Below are 23467 nucleotides of genomic sequence, written 5' to 3'. Positions count from 1 at the left end.
ATCCAGGAAACAGTACCGCAGCATAAAAGCCAGGACCAACAGGCTCCGGGACAGCTCCTTCCACCTGGCCATCAGTCTGCTTAATTCATGCTGATGCAACTGTGTCCTGTTGGTACACAGGTGTTATATTGACTATCCTGTTGTACATAATATTTATTATAAATTAAAATAAATTGCACATTTAGACTGGGAGGTAATGTAAAGATTTGTGTATGAAGAATGTAAGTAATAAAGTCAATTCAATTCAGTTCTTTCCCAATAACCCTGCCTGATCTCCCATCCTAATGTGTGGCTCAAGCATCAAGTCATACTTGATTACACATTTTGCCACTGCATAAACTAAACGTGAGTTGTGCTTGACCAGAAATTCAAGGGAAGAACATTGCATTGTCCTCGTTATTTTGCCATGTATAAATGGCTGTCCTAAAACAAACAAATAAAATATGAATAAGCCATTCCCTGTGAGAAAGCATGCAATCTGGAGCAGAGCCCAGGGGGTCTAAGGCTAGACAAGTGCTGATGATTGAGTGAGATTAATTACACTGTATTTGCAAATAAAACAGAAAGAAACATTTGCTAAATGGTGTCTCTTTAATTTGTTTTGTGAGTACAGACATGTTTTTTTTCTCTGAATGCATCCTCAGGTTATTGGAATCCATCTTATTCAGACTATATTGTGACAGTACACAAAGGCGCTTCTCCCTGTTTGCAAATCTGCAGTTACTTCACAGCAACAGATGGCCAAATGGGGATGGAATTTCTTTCCTTTTCCCCTTCAGCCCACAATGTCGATACAAACTCTTTAAATTAGTAATCAAATACTGAACTAAACTGATCCCTTGTGCCTCCATAATGTCCATATACTTCTACTTCCTATACGTTCATGTGCTTATCTTAGAGCCGCTACTGTATTTGCCTCCGTCACCAGCCTAGGCTGCAGGTTCTAGGCGCCCACCACCCCGTGTTAAAAACTTGCCCCACACATCTCCCCTGAACCTACTCCCACCCTCTCCATCCACCTTCAGTGCACACCCTCTGGTTACAGACACTTCAACCCTGGGGAAAAGAAACTGCCAGTCTCCTCCAGTTGTGCCTCCCACAATCCCACACACCTCTACTGGACCTCCCCTAGCCCCCAGCACTTCTGGGGAAACAACCCAAGCTTGTCCAAACTCTCCTCACAGTACATGCCCTCTGATGAAGGTGGCATCCTGGCAAAATTTCTCCCGCATTCCCTCCAAAGCCTTGACATCCCTCCCACAATGGGCCGATTAGAACCAAATTCAGCACCTCAGAGGTAGCACAGAGTTCTACAAGGCTGTAGCACATTCCTGACTCCTGAACTCAGGTCCCCACCAATAAAAGTAAGTTTGCCATACGCCTTTCCCAAAAGCCCACGTAACCACTTTGGACTTGAACTTGGACTCTTAGATCCTCATGCCCATCGACACTGTGAAAGGTCTTTCTGTCAACAGTGTACTGGCTCACTACGTTTGATCTTCCAAAGTGCACCACTTCATATTTGGCCAGCTTAAACTCCATCTGCCTTTTCTCTGCCCATATTCACTGCTGATCTAATGGACAGGAAAGGTTTATACTTTGACTCATAGAAAAACATCAACCTTCCACTCCCCCTCAACATCAAGAATGAGGGAGGGAGAGACCATTTGAACGCAGGGTCCTTCCATCAGGAGCAGTGGACGAGAGCAAGAGGCACACCTCTACTATTTCTTCTGGGAGCTCATTCCACAAGCCCTTCACTCTCTAAATGAAAAACACCCCTCAGATTCCCTTTAAACCTTCCCCTTCTCACCTAACCCCATGTCCTCTAGCTTTAAATTATCCTGTCCTGAGAAAGAAGACTAACCATAAACTTAACCTGTGCCCTTCATGATTTTATATACAAGGTCACTCTTCAGCCTCTAGTGTTCAGATGAAAAACACTGGCCTATCCAGTCTCTCCTTGTAACTCAAGCCCTACAATTCCAGTAGCATCCTTCTGAGTTTTTTCCTGTATTTTTTCCAGCTTAATGGAATCCTTCCTTTAGCTGAACAACTAAAACTGAATACTTCGTGTGGTTTCACCATTGCCTTGTACAGTTGCAACACAACATCCCAGCTCTTGTACTCAGAAGCACATGTAGACTATGTCGTCCTTCTAGCGCATTCTGCAGTTTAACTTACCTCACCTTTACTTTCCTACCCTGTCTCTGTAAACTTTAATGCCCAAAAATCTGTATCAATCTTGAAGATACTCAGTGACAGAACAACCGTGACCCCATTGTGAAGAATTTCAAAGGATTACAATTGGGTAAATCTCTAAAACTCTAATATCTAAATGTCTAAAGCTCTGCCCCCAGATCTATACTTTTCAGCCTGAGGAAGTAGGCCCTACATCTGCCCTGTGAATCCATTTCACAAGGTTGCATATCAAAGAAATTTGCTCTCATTCTTCAAATCTCCAGAGGCCAGAGCCCAATCAACTTAATGTCTTTGATGGTACAACTCCCTCAATGTAGGAAGCTATCTATTCAATCTACATCACTCTATCTCCAAGACTGATATGGTATCTTTGATGTGAAGACCAATAATGGACATGAGTGTAACAGACTGGAGGAACTCAGCAGACCAGGCAGCATCTATGGGGAAAAAAAAAAAAAGAGTATAGTTGCTATTTCGGGCCAAGACCCTTCATCAGGACTGGAGAAGGAAACGAGGTGAGGAGTCAGGGTTAGGAGTTGGGGGAGGGGGAAATACACAAGGTTACAGGTGAAACTGAGAGGTGGAGGGGAGGGATGAAGTAAAGAGCTGGGAAGTTGATTGGTCAAAGAGATACAGGGCTGGAGAAGGGGGAATCTGATAGGAGAGGACAGAAGGCCATGGAAGAAAGAAAAGGGGAACACCAGAAGGAGGATACAGGCAGGTGAGGAGATAAGGTAAGAGAGGGAAAAGGTGATGGGGAATGGTGGAGGGGGTGGGGGGAATATTACCGCAAGTTTGAGAAATCGATATTCATGCCATCAGGTTGGAGGCTACCCAAATGGAATATAAGGTGTTGCTCCTCCAACCTGAGTGTGGCCTCATCACGACAGTACAAGAGGCCATGGACTGATATATCAGAATGGGAATGGGAAGTGGAATTAAAATGGGTGGCCACTGGGAGATCCTGCTTTTTCTGGTGGGCGGAACGTAGGTGCTTGGTAAAGTGGTCGCCCAATCTACGTTGGGTCTCACCGATATACAGGCCACACTGGGAGCACCAGATAGAGTAGATGATCCCAACAGGCTCACATGTGAAGTGTTGCCTCACCTGGAAGGACTGTGAGGGAGGAGGTGTAGCACTTGTTCTGCTTGCAAGGGTAAGTGGCAGGAGGGAGATCAGTGGGGAGGGACAAATGGACAAGGGAGTCATCTAGGGAGCCCCAACACCTGCTTCACTATTCCCTTTTCCCTTTCTATCCCCATCTCCTTACCCTCACATCACCTTCCTCTGGTTCTCTTCCCACTTTTCTTTCTTCCATGGTCTTCTGTCCTCTCCAATTAGATTCCCCCTTCTCCAGCCCTGTATCTCTTTCACGAATCAACTTCACCTCTCCCCCCTCCGAGTTTCACCTATGACCTTGTGTTTCTTCCTCCCTTCCCCCCTCCTTCTAACTCTAACTCCTCATCTCTTTTTTCCCCTCCAGTCCCGATGAAGAGTCTTGGCCCAAAGGGTCAACCGTACTCTTTTCCATAGTTGCTACCTGGTCTGCTGAGTTCCTCCAGCATTTTGTGTGTGTCGCTTTGGATTTCCAGCATCTGCAGATTTTCTCTTTCTTGTGAATGGACATGGGCGTGATTCATCAAAATACTCTACTCTTGTACTCTAATCCTTTGCATGAAGGTTACTGTTCTATCTGAATTTCCATTTGGTTGCTGTTAGCTTTTTGTGTCCATGAATTTACACACACTGTTCAGTTCATACACCAAAGTTTACTATTTTCATGCCTTCTTGGAAATATTGTGGTTCTCTTCTCTTCCTATCAAAGTGAAACCTCACTTTCAATATACTTCATCTGACATCTTCATTATTACATGAACTTGTCAATATTGCTTGACAAACTTTGCACGATATCTCAATTGCAACCATAATATCTGATATGCTTTCATTCTGACCATCCAGTAGCCTAGTAAGAGCAGCCTATCAGTCTGGTAAAGACTTGTTTGTTCCTCCATCCATTCAAGCTCTTGCTTTTCTAAGCCTCGCTCTTCTTTTGAGAAACATAAGGATAGAGGCACCTATGTAATGCTTGGCTTGGTGGGTAACCCCTTGCTTCTGATTTTAAGATCATGGGCTTAAGTCTCACTCAGTGATCATGTAGTCTAGGCTGACAGGCCAGGGCAATACTGAAGAATTTTACACTGTCAGGAAGTTCTTCCTTTTATAGGAGATGTCAAACCAAGACCCTGCCTGGTGTGCAAGTGTTGATACAAGGGACTATTTTCTAGAAATGAAACTAATTTTTTCCTGATTTTCCAATCTGTATTTATGTTGCAATCAGCACTTAAAACAGGTTTATTTAGTGAAGCATCTCAACTCTCTTTGAGGGAATTTGCTTGCGTGAATTAACTGCCACATTTCCTACATTGCATCAGTACATACACCTCTAAGTAATGTGCAAAACAGTCTGGGGTGTCCTGAATTCATGAAAAGCACAATGGAAATGAGGTCCATCTTCTGTAGTGGAAGATAGGATTTGATGTCTAAGGACTATCTGATACATCCTCTGCCAACCTGGTAAATGATAATGAAGCTACTGACTATTCACACTGTTCACCAATATCAAGTTCATCTGCAACAGATCAAGACATGAGATAAGCGGGGCACAAATTTGGAATCAGAGATCTATTCAGTCCTCTCGAACAGCTGCACTATCCAGAGATCATGACTCAAATTACTCATTGACTGAGTCGCAAAATTTTATTTGTTGCGAGAAATCTAACTTCCAATTAAATGAATCAATATTCCCCAACACTGTCTCCTCAGGCAGTCTGTTTCACACATTGACCTCTCATGCAGTAAGTAGTGCAGATATGAGGCTGGATGACTCTTTGGTGTAACAACAGCTGCTGAATACATCATCTTTTTGCATCTTGCAAACATTTGTCGTGCTGTAACCCTGCACTACTGATCTCTGCCTTCACCTTCTCAATGATATAATAGTGAGATCAGTGCACTGCCATCACATTCAGAAGACACTGGGTTTGTCCTTTTCCAGCTACTGAAATAATCTGGTACCTACTCAGTAACAAGAGGCGCTGTTTCGTATTCTTTCATCAATCCTGGGCACTGTTCTGATCTTCACATTATGCTTCTCCAGAAAGTGCATGGAAACAGAGGATTCACAAGGATGGCAGAACTGTAGGGACATAGTCATTAGAGGATCTTGAACAGGCAAGGACTTATGTGTCTAAAGAGGCAAAGACTGAGGTATGACCTACTGGAGGTCCTTAGCATTACAAAATGAGTTTGACTGGTTTGAAATGGGGAAGGCATTTTCCCAGTTTCAATGATTACAAAACCAGGCTACACAGAAGGCACGAGAATGACTTGAAAGTCAGAGTAGATTTCAGGATTTTTCAATCACTGGGAGGAAGTGTGATGTGGTGCAACAAGACACAGTCTGACTTAACATCCAGCACATTTTGCTCATATTTGAATCAAGCCTAATCTCACCAGGATGACAGAATTTTTTTCAGACAATCTGCTGCCTTATAAATGCGATGATGTAATATCCAACCAGTGCCACAATCTGCCATCAATATAATTATTGCTCTTCTTCCTCACTTTCTACATAGGGATTCAAATTTAAATAATTCCAACCCATCGTTCCAATTACACAGTGGAATTAACCTTTCGGACTTTCATTTTTCCAAGTTAACCGAATTAAAAAGAATTATTTATATTTGATAAACAAATGCAACTATCTAGATATAAAACAGGATTTTGCATATTCCACCTATTCATTAACTCTCCACCTTCATATTCTGTAAGCTCCAACATGCAATTCCCTCTCTATAGCCCATTAAAATCTAAACAGAAAATGCTGGCAAAATTTAACGTGACGGGCACCAAACATGGAAAGAGAAGCAGTTAATGACTGTGATCCTTTGTTGACACAGACACCATCTGACCTGCAGAGCTTGTCCAGCATTTTCCATTTTTGTTTCAGATTTCAGATATCTATAAGACATAGGAGCAGAATTAGGCCATTTGGTCCATCAAGTCTGTTCCACCATTCCCATAGCTGATTTATTATCCCTCTCAACCCCCTTCTCCCTGTAACTGTGGCTTTGTTTTGAATTTCCATGTACAGTCAACCCCCATTAAAGACTCCAGCTATGGAATCAATCTCTCAGAGGTTTCTGTTCCTTAAAAGGTGATCAATCATATTAAGTGGCACCTTCACATCTCCAGCATTCATTATTGTGCACAACAAATCTGCCCCCCCATACAGAAGAAACATCACATCACTGCACATTATTTTATGTATTAGATAGGAAGTAGATTGTGATATAGCAGAAACCCATGATAGAAAGCCATTCGGCCTGATCCCCCTTCAGCTCCCCAGATGAGGGTCATGGACTGGGGTCAGTGAGGGATGAACTGAAACTATACATTTAAGGAAAGGGAATTTAACCTGCGGTTAAGCAATGGGTGCGTGTAGAGGACCTGGATAATAAAGCAAACTCCAGCACCCCCCTCTCTGTTTGTCAGGACAGCCTTGTGACATAACACTATCCCGAATTACACTCTCAGGATTAATCTGTTTTATATAATGGAGTATGTGGCATATACACGTGCAACACACCCATAGACTTTCGACACCTTGCAACTCATTAACACACTCCCTGCCACCTACAAACACATACACAAATATCGATATTAAATACGCGCACACAACCAACCACAAGGCATATCTAAACAAGTATTTTAAGTGGATCGCAGTCTTTCTTGTTCGGGGATTTATTTAATAATCTTTATGGTGGCTGCTTACCGTTTGAGCCCGTGGAAGGAAGAGGGCCAGGACATCCGTGGCTTCTTCAGTCCGGGTCTATCACCATTCTCCAGGCGTTGGTGGTTATCCAGAGCTCTCTGGTACATGTACCTCTCCGTGTCCGAGTAGAACCGCTGTTTTATCTTGATGTGGGTCCGGGGCTGCCTCCATAGATGTTTGGGAGGTTTGGCTGCACCGGCCCCTTCCCTGAGCAGAGCTGAACATTTTCCCGGCTCCATGCGGAGACCTGGGGCGTTGTGACGGAGGGAGAATGAGCCTAAATTGGTTTTGAGCTTTCGATGCACCTTCAGTGAAACAGTTAAACCAGTTGGACTGAACCGGAGTCTAAATATGAACTGATATTTAACGGAGGCGATTAATTTTTGCGCAACTCTAAACACATTTAAAACTGAGGCGAGAAGGGCAAATTCTAACTAAATATATGGGTTAAGTTCCAAGTCGCTGTCCACAGCACCAGGTTCTGAAAGTTCAGCGAGAAACGCAGTCCAATTAATTTTTAGACAAACCAACATATCTCCATGGAAGCGACATCCAGATTAAAAAAAGACACACAGGTCTGTATGACTAAACCGAATACCTACTCAAGCCGTCTATTAAAAGATTTGGAAGCCGATCGCATCTAATGAATATTTTTAAAGCACCAGTGAATTATTGACGGAAGCAATTTACGGATTTTAGTCTATCAAACCTAATCAATGGTTCCAAATACCAAATTTTAGAAACAAAAATCTTTAAATATCCCGTTTAAAATCTTAGCCAAAGTTAAATAAAACTTTTAAAACTGGAATACAGAGCATTTACAATATCATCAAGGATTTTTGGGTCTCTATAGCTTTTTTGATATTCAAACTGACACATTTCTATCCTCGCATTTGGTGTGGAGGGGTTGGGATTGGGCGAGGATTGTCTGTTCCGCAGCAATGGTTCGGCGCTGCTGAGGTCGCTAACAGGCTTGAATTCGAAGCACCCCGAAGGTATCTGCTTCAATCGGATTGAAGTTGGAACGAGCTGACGCCTTGATAAATCTTGCAATTTCAAATAATGAACAAACAACTGATCCGCAGCCCGTTGAGCGATTACCAAGAGCCCCGACGTCCTGGACCGCAGGGAAGGTATATTCTCTTCTGCGTGATTCTCATCCGCCAAATGCAACACTAAACTGGAGCCGGGATTGATCAAGTTCTTTCCCCACGATCTCAACACTCTATAAAGGAGTGTTCGTACGAGGAGCCAGGAACCGCGGCGCGCAGAGCACAATTACTGACACTGACTTTCTCAGACATGCACAGTGGGATAAATACATCAGGAGTCAAACTTCAAACCCGATTCGTGGACTCTGGTTATTGATCCATTGATTGAAACACAGAACTAACACTCTCTAAATCACGTCTACCTATGCCCCACCCACGAATATACAAATAAAGATTAAATAGATAAAGAAATATTCTTCATCAAAGTTCAATGTGGCTATATTCTCATACAAAAATAATGTTTTGGATTTTGAACAAAAGGAAAAGATGCCATAAGTGATGTTATTTGGGGGCAGTTATTTGTGGTATTCATTCATGGGATGATGGTGTCAAGGGCAGGGTGTTTATTGTCTATCCCTAATCACCTCTCAGAAGGTGGTGATGAGCAAAGTCCTCCTTGGGAAGGTGCTTCCAATGTGATGTAGGGAGGGAGTTTTAGGATATGGATGTGGCAACAATAAAGACAATATATTTCCAAATCAGAATCGTATGTGCCTTGGAGGACAATCCACCAGAGGTAGTTTCATCTGCACTGTTGCTCTTGACTGGTTTGAAGGGAGAGGTTGTGGACCTGGACAATGCTGACAATGGTTATTGCAAGTTGGGCATGATAGCTTTACTGCTGGGGAAGCGTGAGAGAGATATGGTCAACCTAACAAGAAGGGGATAGAACCAGAAACTGAGTAGTCCCAAATTTCACTGTATGAATACAAAGTCAATTCCACACTAAAGCTCTGGGAGCTTTTATTTTCTTGAACTACCATTTAAATCTATGAAAGTTGTGTTATATGTACTAAATGGGCTTCAGTTTGAGGGTTGGGTAACTAGGGAGGAATCAGCTCATGCTCCCATTCATTTATCACACGCCAGTGATGTCCTGCTGAAATTTTAAAAAAACCCTGGCATGGTAGTTAAGGATTAATATAGTGTACAAATAGCGAGCTGGCAGTTACTGTCACTGGTTTGGAGCTACTGGAATACGTAACATAAAACATGGATCTCAAGAGCATTCAGTGAAGAAAACTGAGGGATAAAGATGCAGCTAATAATAAAACGATGGAAAGTTTCTTCTGGAAAAAATAACTTGGTAATGTCACAATAAATCAAAATGTCAGAAAAATAAACTGACTTCTATTTGTATAAAAACCAGCTAATTGGCAGTGTTTCATACTGAGCAGATTGAACAGATTGTTGCACAAGAGGTTTTAAGGATGCCCTGATTCAAAGATTAAATGAATGACAATGAGATTTTGTCGGGTAGGGTTTATCTTGTTCCCCTAGTACAAATGTAAACATAGAATCAGTTGGACACCCAGGAAAATAAAAGAAAGGTAGGAAAGAGCACAGATGAAAACAGAGAAGTCAAAGGTCGCGGAGACATTCAAAAACAAGACAATATTAAAATTGAGCCTTAGTTGTCAAGAGGCAAATGGAATGATAGTTTAATTATGGTAGACTAGGATATGGGACAGGAAAATTTTGATTCAGCTCAAGTTTACAAGCCCAAATGGCTAGGAGTAGTGTATTGGAATAATTGTTTCCAAAGAACTCAGTCACTCCTTTCCAGTTACAACAGAGGTAGGAGCACATTTAGGGTGCCTTCATGATGATACTTCTGAAGAGGCAGTACCTTGGTGACAATACTGATGTCATTGCTTTTCCACATCAATGTCAGTTTGTCCAGTGCTGTACTTGCCGTTGCTTCTTCTGCCTCTATCTGAAGAGGTTGATATTCAGTCAGATGTGACAACGTAATGAATTAAAGGTGTTTGTCATTTTAAGCTAAAGGCTTTGCACTATTGTTTTTTTCATGACTGAGTTGCTGTTAATTAAACTATAGCTTTCTCTCCACATTAATTTCTATCTATAAATACCAGATCTTCATTACAATTATTGCTAGATGTTGCAATTTTAGATCACCTCCTGCTATTTGTAATATCGAAGCTCAGACCCATATTTTCTAGGTCCTCCTTCATCTGCTACTTGACATAATATGTTTTTGACTTCTATTAATACATTTGAACTCAGTCTATCAGAGATATCAAAGTTGCTGGATAGGCATATCAGAATGGGAATTTTAATTCCACATCCCATTCCCATTCTGACATGTCTATCCACGGCTTCCTCTACTGTAAAGATGAAGCCACACTCAGGTTGGAGGAACAACACCTTATATTCCATCTGGGTAGCCTCCAACCAGATGGCATGAACATTGACTTCTCTAACTTCCGCTAATTCCCCACCTCCCCCTCGTACCCCATCTGTTACTTATTTTTATACACACATTCTTTCTCTCACTCTCCTTTTTCTCCCTCTGTCCCTCTGAATATACCCCTTGCCCATCCTCTGGGTTCCCCTCCTCCTCCTTTTCTTTCTCCCTGGGCCTCCTGTCCCATGATCCTCTCATATCCCCTTTGCCAATCACCTGTCCAGCTCTTGGCTCCATCCCTTCCCCTCCAGTCTTCTCCTATCATTTTGGATCTCCCCCTCCCCCTCCAACTTTCAAATCTCTTACTAACTCTTCCTTCAGTTAGTCCTGACGAAGGGTCTCGGCCTGAAACATCAACTGTACCTCTTCCTAGAGATGCTGCCTGGCCTGCTGTGTTCACCCACAACTTTGATGTTTGTTGCTTGTATTTCCAGCATCTGCAGAACTCCTCGTGTATCAGAGATATTCCCTTTCTTCTGTCCGTCCTTCTTCACACCTGCTGCTTCCAGCATTTTTTTTGTTTTTACTTCAGATTTTCAGTATCTACAGTTTTTTTAAAAAAACTACCCCCCAGCTGTCCATATCCTAACTTATCCACCACCTCTTCTACCCAATAATCAACTGGTGTAGTAATGCATAATTTTAAATGCTCATTCTTGATTTCATATTCACTCTGTTCTCTACTTTTTAAACATTTCCAATCCCATGAAACACTGTGATCTCTCTACTTTCTCAATCCTGGTCTTCTAGTTTTTTTTCATAAATTATTTTATCATTGTTGGCCATGTTAAGCATTGAATTCCCTACCTAAACCTCTCTGCCTTTGAGATAATCCTTTACACTTAGTTTACCCTAATACCTAGTTCATTGTCAAATGTTATTTGTAGGCAACAGCTTTCCAGCATCGGGGGCATTTAACATTGTTAAAGGTCCCACACAAATACAATTTTTGTTAGTAATCATTCAGACATGTGCAGTGCGGCAAGTGTTACTGGAACTAATCTGCAAGGGTGGGGAAATTATTGATATTTGTGTCAGGATCTGTATTTACTTAAACAGGCAATTTTTCCCAGAATCACTAAATCATCGCTGTGCAAGATAATTATGGCCCTTTTGCAGAATCTCACATACATACTGACAATACTGCAATACTTTATTAAAGACAATGATTCTGCATGATGCACACTCATGCCAAGGCAGACAAGTTTCAGTTACTGAATTTTTTAAATTAAGTTTGAATTCAAAGTATTTGATACATTCTACTATTTAAAAGCACTAAACTGGTCAGTCAGATAAGCCCACACAGAATTTATCTGGTTATTCCAGTCTTATTGAGCTTTCTGTGTAAAGTGTGGATTAAGGGACAGTGAGGAATACAGATTTTTTTTTTTGGCCTGGGAGGAGAGTCAAACAAAAATCTCAAAATGATAATGGCTAACATTTTTTGCAGGCATGGGGCTATATTATGGCAAGCAAAGCATGTAGATGATATTACCATAATTAGCCATGGTCCAACTAATTGGTTGAGGGGAGAATGGCCTCCTGCTTCTATGGAGTTCATCACAGGCAAAGCCCTTCCACCATTGAGCATATCTACAAGGAGCAGTGCCACGAGAAAGCAGCATCCATCATCAAGGACACCCGTCATCTAGGCCATGCTATCTTATCACTTTTGTCATTGGGGAGGAAGTACCCACATGTCCTACACCACCAGGTTCAGGAACAGTTATTACCCTTCAAGCATCAGGCTTCTGAACCAACATGGATAATCTTACTCACCACAACCCATGAACTCACTTTCAAGCATTCTTCAACTCATGTTCTCAGTATTATACATTATTTTTATTAATTGCACAGTTTGTTTTCTTTTGCACATTGGTTGTTTGTCCCTCTGTGTGTAGCTTTTTATTAACACTATTGTATTTCTCTGTTCTGCCTGCAGGGTAGTATTTGGTAACTTTGATAATGAAATCTTATTTTTAACTTTAACTTTGATAGTTCCACCAGCAGCACTAACAATTTGTTGTGACAACACAGGTGAGTATAAGGAAACCGAGCAGCTCTTAATAATTCCAATCCTGAAAGCACACAGGAAAATGCATAGCGTACTGTTCTCACCCATGTCCTTCCTGATCTTCAACGACTACTGGTCCATCAGTGCTCACATCCACGAGTGAGTCTCACTGTGGAGTTGCCATGCCCTAGATCTGCAAATTCACTATGCAAGAGCTCTCCTGGATCTTTCACCCTTCCTATTCTAGGTCTCATCCTTTTGTCCTTCGCTCTGCCAGACAATCCTATCCTCACTGCTTCTCACTCTCTGGATCCTATCCTCTTCCTAAGATGCCACCTCCCTGATCAGATCTTCCTCTGGCTCCTGTTGCCTGCCTCCATGCCTTACCCTCTTCAGCCAAATTCCCATTTCTTCTTTCTGTTCTTGGTGCTCTTCTCTGTTCAGTGACAATAGAATAGTTTGGTCTATGTTCCTACTTTGGATCTGCTTCATGGGTTTGAGCGGAGCCTAAGGCAGCAAACCCTCCATCCAATCACATCAGGCGATTAGTTAATAACATTGTCATTCTCTTCGATGTGGTCTAATAAAGGAAATAGATGTTCCATTTGTGTGGTATGATTTCTAAGCAAAGGCTTTATCCAACTTAATTCCATACTTAATGAAAGTGATCTGTTTTGTCCAGTTAATGTGATTTAATTTTCTACACAAACATGATTCAAGATATTTTCTTTGAGTCCAGCAAACCTTTTTGATATTTTCAAGGATATATTTTCCTCTCACTCACTTGTGTGTGTGTGTGTGTGTGTGTGTGTTTTCTCCCCCCTCTGGTAGGTGTATTTTATGCTCATTTCAGACCCACACCCGCGTTGATAAAGTGCACAGTGGGATTTGGAAGAGATCTGCATCTGCACCTCCCCTTTTACCACCACCTTGTCCCCTTCCACTTTTTCTGTCCCTGCTTATTCAACCCACCATCAGCTCCTACTTCTTCCCCTCCCCATCCCAATATTCCCCTCTCCTCCCTACCCCCTCCACAGCACAGTATCACTGTTCATCCTCGGCTGTTCAGATACCTTTGTCCTCAATAAACCTTTATTGGGCTGTGCTGTTTACCTACTATTAAAATCAACCTCGGGTAAATGAGGCAAAAGAATACAGTAAATCACGTAAGGACATAACTGTATGAATAGTAGCTTTGTCAGTCAGCAAACCTGTGAGTTAACAAAACAAAAAGCACTAATTAAATAAAATGAAATAACCTTCAAATTCCCAATGTGTTTGAAAGTGATTAGGAGAGAACTTCAATATTTATTAATGTTGAAACACCTGCCATCACCTTCTGCGAATTCAGCGGGTAAGTGCCCTCCAAATGCTTACTTTCAGGAATAAGAATGTCAGATAAAAGAAATAGTCTGTAGGTCAGGTAGCAACTGTGAAGTGGGAGAAGAGTTAACTCCTTTGAACCATGTTCTGGACCCAAGTTCAAAAGTTCAAAGTGCATTTATTATCAAATTACATATATGTCACCTTATATAACCCTGAGATTCATTTTCCTGCGGGTGTACTCAGCAAATCTATAGAATAGATCAACTAGAGTACAGAAGACAATAAATGCAACAGTAAATAAATAGCAATAAGTAATGAGAAAATGAGACAAGATAACGAGTCCTTGAAGTGAGATAATTGGTTGTGCAACATCTCAATGGATGGGCAGGTGAGTGCAGTTATCCTCGCTTGTCGAAGAGCCTGATGTGTGAGGGATAGTAACTGTACTTGAACCTGGTGGTGGGAGTGCCAAGGCCCTTGTACCTTCGACTTGATGGCAGCAGCGAGTAGAGAGCACGACAGGAGTGGCAGCGGTCTCTGGTGACGGGTGCTGCTTTCCCAGCAGTGTTATTATTTTTAAACCAGTATGGAGCTGGACAAACCAGTATGGAGCTGAACTATAACCCTGAGGCACAAGTTCAAGTCCTACTACAGTGACAAAATAAATTCAAATTCAATCCAGTCTGTAATCTTTCCCCCATTAATCATGACTACGAGCATATTTTTAAACCTCATTTGTTTCTCTAATCCTCTCCAGGGAAGGAATATTGCTGCCTTTACCTGATTTGAGTCTAATTATGACTCCAAATGTAGACAGATCAAGGGAATAATGAATGGGTAACAAATACTGGCCTTGTCAGCACTATTCACCATTTTTATACCACAAATGAACTTTTACAAAGACAAAACAAGATGACAGGAGAGGCTAAACATCAAAAGTCATTGTTGTGCAAGGTAAAAGATGGAGGGTAAGGGAAATAAAGAAACCGAATTCAAGAAGGTTGATATTTCATCAACAGCAAAGCAATCGGCTTGATTGGCACCCCATCCATGACCTTAACCTTCATTTCCTCTTTTACACACACACACACACATACAATGTAACTGCAACATATATTATCAATGAAATGCACTCCAAGTACTTGATAGGTCATAACCACCTCTACAATCTTTGCAACCAAGAGGAACAAAGACTACAGCCACGAGGCAACACCGCTCACTATGGCACCCGCCCCACAATTCAGATCCCATCCTGACTTGGTAACATATATCCATTCCTTTACAATCATCAAGTCTGATCTCTGAAATTCCCAACCCAAAAGCACTGATGAGAAGTTTCACCAAAAGGACTACAGGGGCTCAAGAAGGCAGTGCAGTGCCACTTTCTCAAGTGCAATTGCGGGTAGGCAACAAACTGCAGCCGGAAAAATGAGTAATTAAGATAATACAAGAGAAGGTATACTTGGAATTCGGTGTTGAGGCCAAGTCAATGTCAATTCAATAGATAAGGTAGCATTCCTCCATCAATGGAGAGTTTAAGGATTGGAAGTCTGGTGGAGAATTTTAAAAAATTCAGAATCACTACTGTAGGCTGAATGGTTTCCCAATCTGTGTTTGGTCTCCTCTATACAGAAGAGATAAGAATACAACTCACTGGGCTATAATTGGGTTTCACCAATCTCTGATGTGCCAAAACATCATTGCATTGAGCCCTGCTGCTTGGACTACTCCACCACTGTTTCCAGATGACTGGCGAATAGAACCCAAGTTCCAGGCATCTGGTGGCTGCTGCCTTCACGCTTCTCCTCTGTTCATGAGGAAGAGAGTGAAGGAGAGAATACATCTTTGCTCTTTCAGGAGAGGGGTGAGTCTCATATGCAATTTCCCTGTTCCTATAGAAATGTAAGATCTTCCTCGTATTTCTCAAACTTGATGTGCTCATTACTCTCTACTGCTGTGGCGACTAATTCAACTGACCACCACTGATATACAGCAGCAGTTCCAAGGCTTCAAAATTGTGAGCAATATTTGGATCTTGCTCTCTTCTCACTGCTGCCATTGGGAAAGAGGTATAGAAGCTTTAGGTCCAACACCACCAGGTTCAGGAAGAGATATTACAATTCACCCATCAAGCTCCTAAACCAATGTGGATATCTTCACTCACTTCAACAATGAACTAATTCCACAACCTATGGACTCACTTTCAAGGAGTCTACAATTCATGTTCTCATTATTATTTATTTTCTTATTAATTATTATTATTGTTTGTATTTGCTCAGTTTGTCTTCTTTTGCACATTGGCTGTTTGCCAGTCTTTGTGTGTAATTTTTCATTGAATCAATTGTATTTCTTTGTTCTACTGCAAATGCCCACAAGAAATTGAATCTCAGGGTAGTATTTGGTGATATATACATACTTCAATAATAAACTTACTTTGACTTTGAACTGCAGAATAGAGCAGATTCAAAGAAAACGTATTTGTCCAGAGATCACATTTATTACGGCAAGTGTCACTCATCAGGAGCTGGTTATTTAATTTGAGACATTGACATTATAGAGTTTGTCACAACCACGGATTCGGCAGCGCGGCAGATTACGGCAATTGCGCTCGTGAATATGCACGTGTCAGCTACTTATTATTTCAATGTGATAGTATTTAACTCCATTCATTCCACCATAGTATTTGTTGAGACTTGGACACAGAAACGCTTCGCTGCTTGCATTCTGCCTCGCTTGAGAAATTGGACTGTCGTGTCAACTGACTCTGATCACTAGCGGTATTCATTTTATACTTAGTTGTTCTTTTCAGCCGCAGTGTAGGCTTCATTTTCCATTTGAGAGTTTTAGCTAATGGCCCTCTTTGGCCTAGCATTTATTGTTTTCTTTTCCCTTTAACATTGTTTGCATTAAAGTTGCTGAACTATTGACCAGCTTCAGTGTCTCTCACTCGGCAATTGGGCCATATCCGAACCTGGTGACAGGGTTAGGGAATTGAGTGCTAGTCCATATATACAGACCAATACAAAACGACATTATGCATCAGTTGGACTCTCCATACTACCTTGAAATTGAGAGGCTGTCTTGTGTTGGGGTCAATGCTCCTAATGAAAATTGTCTCTCTTTGGAAGCCCTTCATATCTGAGGATAATGCCTGCCCGCTCCACTCAGCTGGGAGACAAGTTATAGATGCTGAATCAGGGCATTTCCTCCAGCCTCCTATTCTCCAGGCTCTGCAGTCTTCTTGTTCTTCCATTTGCAGCTGTAGCTGCCTTTGACTGATACAGGAGTGCAACACGCAGCACACAATTTTTGAAGTATGAACATTTGCTTTGCATGAACTGCAGAATAATACAGGAAATGAAATCTCATCATCAGGAAACCCATGGCACCTTCCACTGCGATTGTGGTGTTTGCATAGCTTTCATGTGGTTGGAGAGTGCACTGAAATGAGATTCGGGGGAAATGGCAAGAGATCATTGTTCCCAGGAACCGCACTCCAGAGAGTGCCGGTTGTCTGGCAGCATAGATTTCCTTAAAATGAAGGAGTCATCCATACTTCCTGGAAACTCAGCAGTCACCATGTTGAAATTCAGCAGCGGAGTAGAAATCATCTCCATTCATAAAAAGATCTATGTTATTAAGGGAGACTCTTATGGGTACATGAGGACAGTAAATGATTGTTTGCATTCATGGGAAGTATTCAAAATTGTCTGTGTGCTCTGATGATTGCCTCTCTTTTGTGCTCACTCTTTGTTCACTCCATTCCTCTTCACTGCTTTGAAACGCTTACATCTATCCCGCTGAGTATTTAGTTTAAACTCTACCAATCATTCCAGTGAGCCTCCCTGCAAGAATATTGCTCCCAATTTTTTTTTTTTTTTGTAGAGCAACCTATCTTTTTTTGAATTGGTACTTCCTGTCCCAGAACCAGACCTAATGCTCCAAGAGTCCAAAGTCCTCACCCCTGCACCATCCCTTAAACCGCATCTTCTTAGTTGATCTTGGTGTTCTTCCTACTTCTATTGTTAGGTGTCTGTGTCCAGAGATCACTACCTTCAAGGGATTACTTTTCAAGTTCTCCTTAGCCCCCGAAAGTGTGACCATAAGACTGCAGAATTGCCCTCTTAATAGATGGGATATATGTTCGCTGGTAATGGAATTAGACGTGAATGTGAACATGTATCTCTTCCATAAACAGCGCAGTTGACCTCATCCAAAATGAGCAGTGATGTATTTGCCTACTGTCACAACAGATTAACAGCAGATACAATTTTGTTGGCTCTTCACTCAGCTCTGAAACACCTGGATAATGAAGGTGCATACATCAGGAAGCTCTTTATTGATGACAGCTCAGCATTCAATACTATCATCCCATCAAATCTAACCAATAAGTTCCAAAACTTGGGTCTCGGTATCTCCCTATGCAACTGGATCCTTGATTTCCTCATTTGCAGACCCCAGTACAGATTGGCAGCAACATCTCCTCCACACTCACCATTATCACAGGTGCACCACAATGCTGTGTGCTTAGACCCCACTCTACTCATTTTATACTTAAGATCTTGTGGCAATGTACAGTTCTAATGCCATATTTAAGTTTGTTAATGGCACCATTGCTGATGGCCAAATCAGAGGTGGTGACAAATCAGCATATAGGAGGGAGATTGAAAATCTGATTGTGCTGTCACAAGAACACCTTCCCACTCAATAACAGCAAAACCAAAGAGCTGATTATCGACGACAAGAGGAAGAAGCCCGCAGTCTTTGAGCCAGTCCTCATTAGGAGAATGGAGGTGGACAGGACCAGTAGGTTTAAATTCCTTGGCATTAATATACCAGAAGATCTGTCCTGGGACCAGGACATGTATGTTCTGACAAAGAATGCATGACAGCTCCTCTACTTCCTCAGAAGTTTGCATAGATCCAGAATGTCACCAAAACCTTTGACAAATTTCTATAGATGCACAGTGGAGAGTATCCTAATTGGCTCCATTATGGCCTGATATGAAAACACCCAGGAATCCATCATTAAATATCCCCACAATCCTGTCCCTCATTTCACAACTATCATCAGGCAGGATGTATAGAAGCCTTGGGTCTCACACCACCAGGTTCAAGAACAGTTATTTCCATACAACCATTAGGCTTCTGTGCCTGCGTGGATTGCTTCAGTCACCATTTTCCAAAGACTCTTTACAATTCATATTCTCAGTACATTGGATGTCAGTTAATCGGGTCATCGGTTAATTGGGGCAGCTGATTATTTGGGACAGCTCTTAAAGAACAAAAACTAATTGAGAAAATAACTGGAATTCCCTTTGCTTATTTGGGACACTATGTTGCTTAATTGGGACAGGAGAATGCTGTCAAACAGTTTCTGTCGCGTGGACTTATGCTAGTTATTAGTCACTTAGAATAAACAGTTTTTAAATAGTGTTAGTTAGGTGCATTTGTGTTCAAAAAGCCGTGAATTTGGTCACTGATAGTTGGTGAGAAAGAAGCAGTAAGAAAATCCCGAACCGTTTTGTTCACTGTGGTTTCAAGCACTTGGGCTTGAAGATACCAGAAATACCTGGGAGTAAAAATTAAACAATTATACTACTTCAACAAGTTAGGACTATGAAGAATTTGAAGGTACATCAGACAAATAAACTTTCTTCAGGGTACAGTAATTGCAAGCAACATTCTTTTGCTTCTTTTCCCGACCAAACCCTTTTTCCAGAGGCTGATTTCTGAAGGGTAAGGTGTAAAAGTTTCATTATAACACACTGCAATAACACAACAATGTCCACCTGCATAAGAAATATACCAAACTGCTTGCAGTAATTAAGCATTTACTCCAAAAAGATACCCCGACCAGTGACAAAGGTAGAAATTTAAATGTGGTGAGATGCTGGACATTTAAAGTGGAAATTTCAAATCTTGGGATCTGAGGCACATCCACCAATGGTGAAAAAAATCCAAAATGTGCAAGAGGTCTGAATTGGAGGAAGTGAGACTGGGGAAGAGTAAGATTGGTGGTGGTGAGGTTGAGGCAATGGATTAGGGTGCTTCCTTGGGCAAAAGAATGAGAAGAAGGTGACAAGAGGCAGTTTGAATGGCAATTGAGTATGCTGACAATGTGAGAAAGTGGGAAAGATTGTGGTCTGTTCTGCTGATAGTTCCGAAAACTACCAACAATAAAATAAAAAAATGGATGTCCATCCAGAGTTCTAGAAATTATCCCAAATTGAAAATAAAGAGCTAAATACTTTCATTTCAAACTCAAAAGTTGAAAGTTAATTGGATGTGTAACTGGAACCTCTGCAATTATGCACATTCAGGCCTGACTTTTGGATGGACCTCCAGCAACCATTTCCATTCACCCTTTAAACCCATGAACTATTGGGAGCCACCTACCCTGAAATCACATCCAAGCACAGAGCCTATCAAAGTGGATTACAACAAAGTAAAAATAAACAAGAGTCATAAACCCATCCAATCCATGTTTTCAATGGGCCTGGTATAAAGTAGCCCATTACAACACAACCCAACCACTGACCCCAAGTCACCATATACTCAATACTACACAGAATGCCACAATGCAATCAAATCAACTCATTCCATCCAAAGACTAGATAAAGCACATTTCCAATCCACTCCTTGTGGAATGTTGCTTTCTAGGATACCTAACCATGACATTTACCAATTTAAACATTCCTGCTTCTTAAATCTTAATCTTATGAGTTACCAAACAACTTTCACTCTCTCTGATGCAACCTGTCTCACTAAGTCCATTATTTTGTGACTGTGCTTCAGTGAGATGCACACTAGACCAAGTGACTCCATAACCTGGGATGACTCTCCCAAGGCAATATTGAAGGAGTACCACGCCTTCAGAGGTGCCACCTCTTGGACGAGATATTAAATGCAGATGCTGTCTGCCCTCTCTAGAAGGCACAGAAGAACCTACAGTATGCCTACCATGCCTACATGGGATTACTTTGAAATAGAGAAGGCAAGTAACTCCTGATATTATTGGCAGTTGAGCCTGTAACTTCATACTGTCATGAGAAGATTTGACCGACAGGCACGCGCACTTATGGAAAAGACAAAAGCAATTGCAACATTTCAACCCAACACACAGCCATAATTTCATGGGCAATAGGTCCCAGGAGGATTAGACCACCAGTCCCTCCTACCTTGTGCTGCTGCCATGTATCACCGGAGGTGATGTCTCTCCTTGCAAAGGGACACTTATCCTCAACCCCAAGTCTTCCTTCAGAGTCCAAAAGCTGTCAGAGAGTCTGGACTGTCGCCAAGACAATGGGGGGAGCAGCAGAGTTCCTGATGAGCGCCTCTTAACTAGACCGAACGTGAGGGGCTGGCATGGTGTCAGCAGTTCAGGAGAGTCTCTGGGTTTCTGGAAAAGGAATGAGAGAAATAGAAAACTGGGATGAATTTGCAGCACAATAGTTTTGACAGGAAGGAAAATACTGGATGGAAATAAACTTTTTGAAACTTATTGACTTCAAATACACAAAGTGGTGTTTACAACCAATACGGAGAAACATACTCAAAGCACTATTAGCTCCAGGAATGTGCTCATCGCCATCAAACAATCGGACAACTGGACCGGGCTTCCATTTAGCACCTTGCCCAATACACAGTGGGCCCCTATCAACATAGTACTTGCTCAGGAAGAACCTGGAGTTATCGACACCCAGTATCACCCTGGTGGGCTGAAAGGTGTGACCTAATGCACTGCAGATGAGGAAATCCTATCCACTGAAGCTGCAGGGAAGAGGAAGCAGGCCTGGGCACCAATGGCAAAGCATAGGAAGGGAACAGAGAATCCATGCCAGAGGTGAATGGCATTGAGCAACTTCGTAGGGTGACATGCTGCTGTTGCGTGCTATTGCTGTTACTTGGTCTTGCTCAGGAAAGTTAGGGAGCTCGGACTGGATCATGAGGTCTCCAGGAGCCAAAATCAATCAAAGGTCTATCCCCAGGAGGAGATTCAATGCTATAGATCACAAGGTAAATGGAACGGCAATACATTTGGATACGCGTGTCTAATTTGACACAGCAAGAGGATTAAAGGGTTCATAAAATCAATGACATCTTGACTTAGAAACACAAATTATTTAAAAAAATAGATTGCAAACATTAGCTGGGCAAATAAATCTTTACTTTCCTCAGATCTTTGTGGCAGATTGTGTGTGTGAGTGACAGAGAGAGAGACTTGTGAACTCATGAACAGTGGTGAGGACAATCAAAATTTGCCACTGACAGAACTATCTTGAGTCTACACGTTGTCACTATCTAGATTCTAGACAGTGACAATACTTAAGAAATCTTAATAGACAGTGAGAAAGAAAAAAATAATTGACAGGAGTGAGAAGAAAGGTTGTGATCTAAAAACAGGAGAAATAGGGAAAGAGAGAGAACAGGAGGAGGTGGGGCAGAGAGAACCTGAGACAAAGGAGAACTGCAAAAAGACCATAAGAAAGCTAGTGTTTTAACTGGAAAAGAAAGCAAACTCAATTTACAGCAGTTTTATTCTATCACCTTTACAAGTTACACCCTCCTCCTCAGGCTCCCACTGACAACACACAAACACAGGTGTTCCATCTCTAAAAGTGAGTGGAAGCCAAGGAGGAGGCTGGGCACTGAACTATCAGCCCCGTCTCTACAGTACAATCCATCATTCTCCATCTCATCTTTCCTCCAGCATGACACCCTCACTCTCCAACTCCACAGTGCAACCCCGTCACTCTCCAACCCCACAGTGCAACCCCATCACTCTCCAACCCCTCCCCCACAGTGCAACCCCGTCACTCTCCAACCCCCCCACAGTGCAACCCCGTCACTCTCCAACCCCCCCACCCACAGTGCAACCCTGTCACTCTCCAACGCCCCCCACAGTGCAACCCTGTCACTCTCCAACCCCACAGTGCAACCCCGTCACTCTCCAACCCCTCCCCCACAGTGCAACCCCGTCACTCTCCAACCCCCCCACCCCACAGTGCAACCCCGTCACTCTCCAACCCCACAGTGCAACCCTGTCACTCTCCAACCCCACACCCACAGTGCAACCCTGTCACTCTCCAACGCCCCCCACAGTGCAACCCTGTCACTCTCCAACCCCACAGTGCAACCCCGTCACTCTCCAACCCCTCCCCCACAGTGCAACCCCGTCACTCTCCAACCCCCCCACCCCACAGTGCAACCCCGTCACTCTCCAACCCCACAGTGCAACCCCGTCACTCTCCAACCCCCCCACCCACAGTGCAACCCTGTCACTCTCCAACGCCCCCCACAGTGCAACCCTGTCACTCTCCAACCCCACAGTGCAACCCCGTCACTCTCCAACCCCTCCCCCACAGTGCAACCCCGTCACTCTCCAACCCCCCCACCCCACAGTGCAACCCCGTCACTCTCCAACCCCACAGTGCAACCCTGTCACTCTCCAACCCCACACCCACAGTGCAACCCCGTCACTCCCCAACCCCACAGTGCAACCGTCACTCTGCAACCCCTCCCCCACAGTGCAACCCCGTCACTCTCCAACCCCCCCACCCACAGTACAACCCCGTCACTCTCCAACCCCCCCCCACAGTGCAACCCC

The 23467-nt window shown here is 42.6% G+C and overlaps 1 protein-coding gene across 5 annotated transcripts in view; it reads right to left on the bottom strand.

Moving 5' to 3' along the window:
- LOC140188203 (3',5'-cyclic-AMP phosphodiesterase 4C-like) overlaps positions 1-23467 on the bottom strand; it is a 273810-nt gene that overhangs the window by 191611 nt on the left and 58732 nt on the right. For all 5 annotated transcript variants that reach the window (XM_072244242.1, XM_072244241.1, XM_072244244.1 and 2 more), the window contains one exon: positions 21039-21259. In XM_072244242.1, coding sequence (XP_072100343.1) covers positions 21039-21259 — 221 coding nt within the window. The remainder of the gene's footprint in view (positions 1-21038; positions 21260-23467) is intronic.

The sequence above is a fragment of the Mobula birostris genome, chromosome 26 (assembly GCF_030028105.1).
Source record: "Mobula birostris isolate sMobBir1 chromosome 26, sMobBir1.hap1, whole genome shotgun sequence".
Lineage (NCBI taxonomy): Eukaryota > Metazoa > Chordata > Chondrichthyes > Myliobatiformes > Myliobatidae > Mobula > Mobula birostris.
Note: the sequence above shows the minus strand (reverse complement) of the source record. Positions and strands in the feature narration are given on the sequence as shown.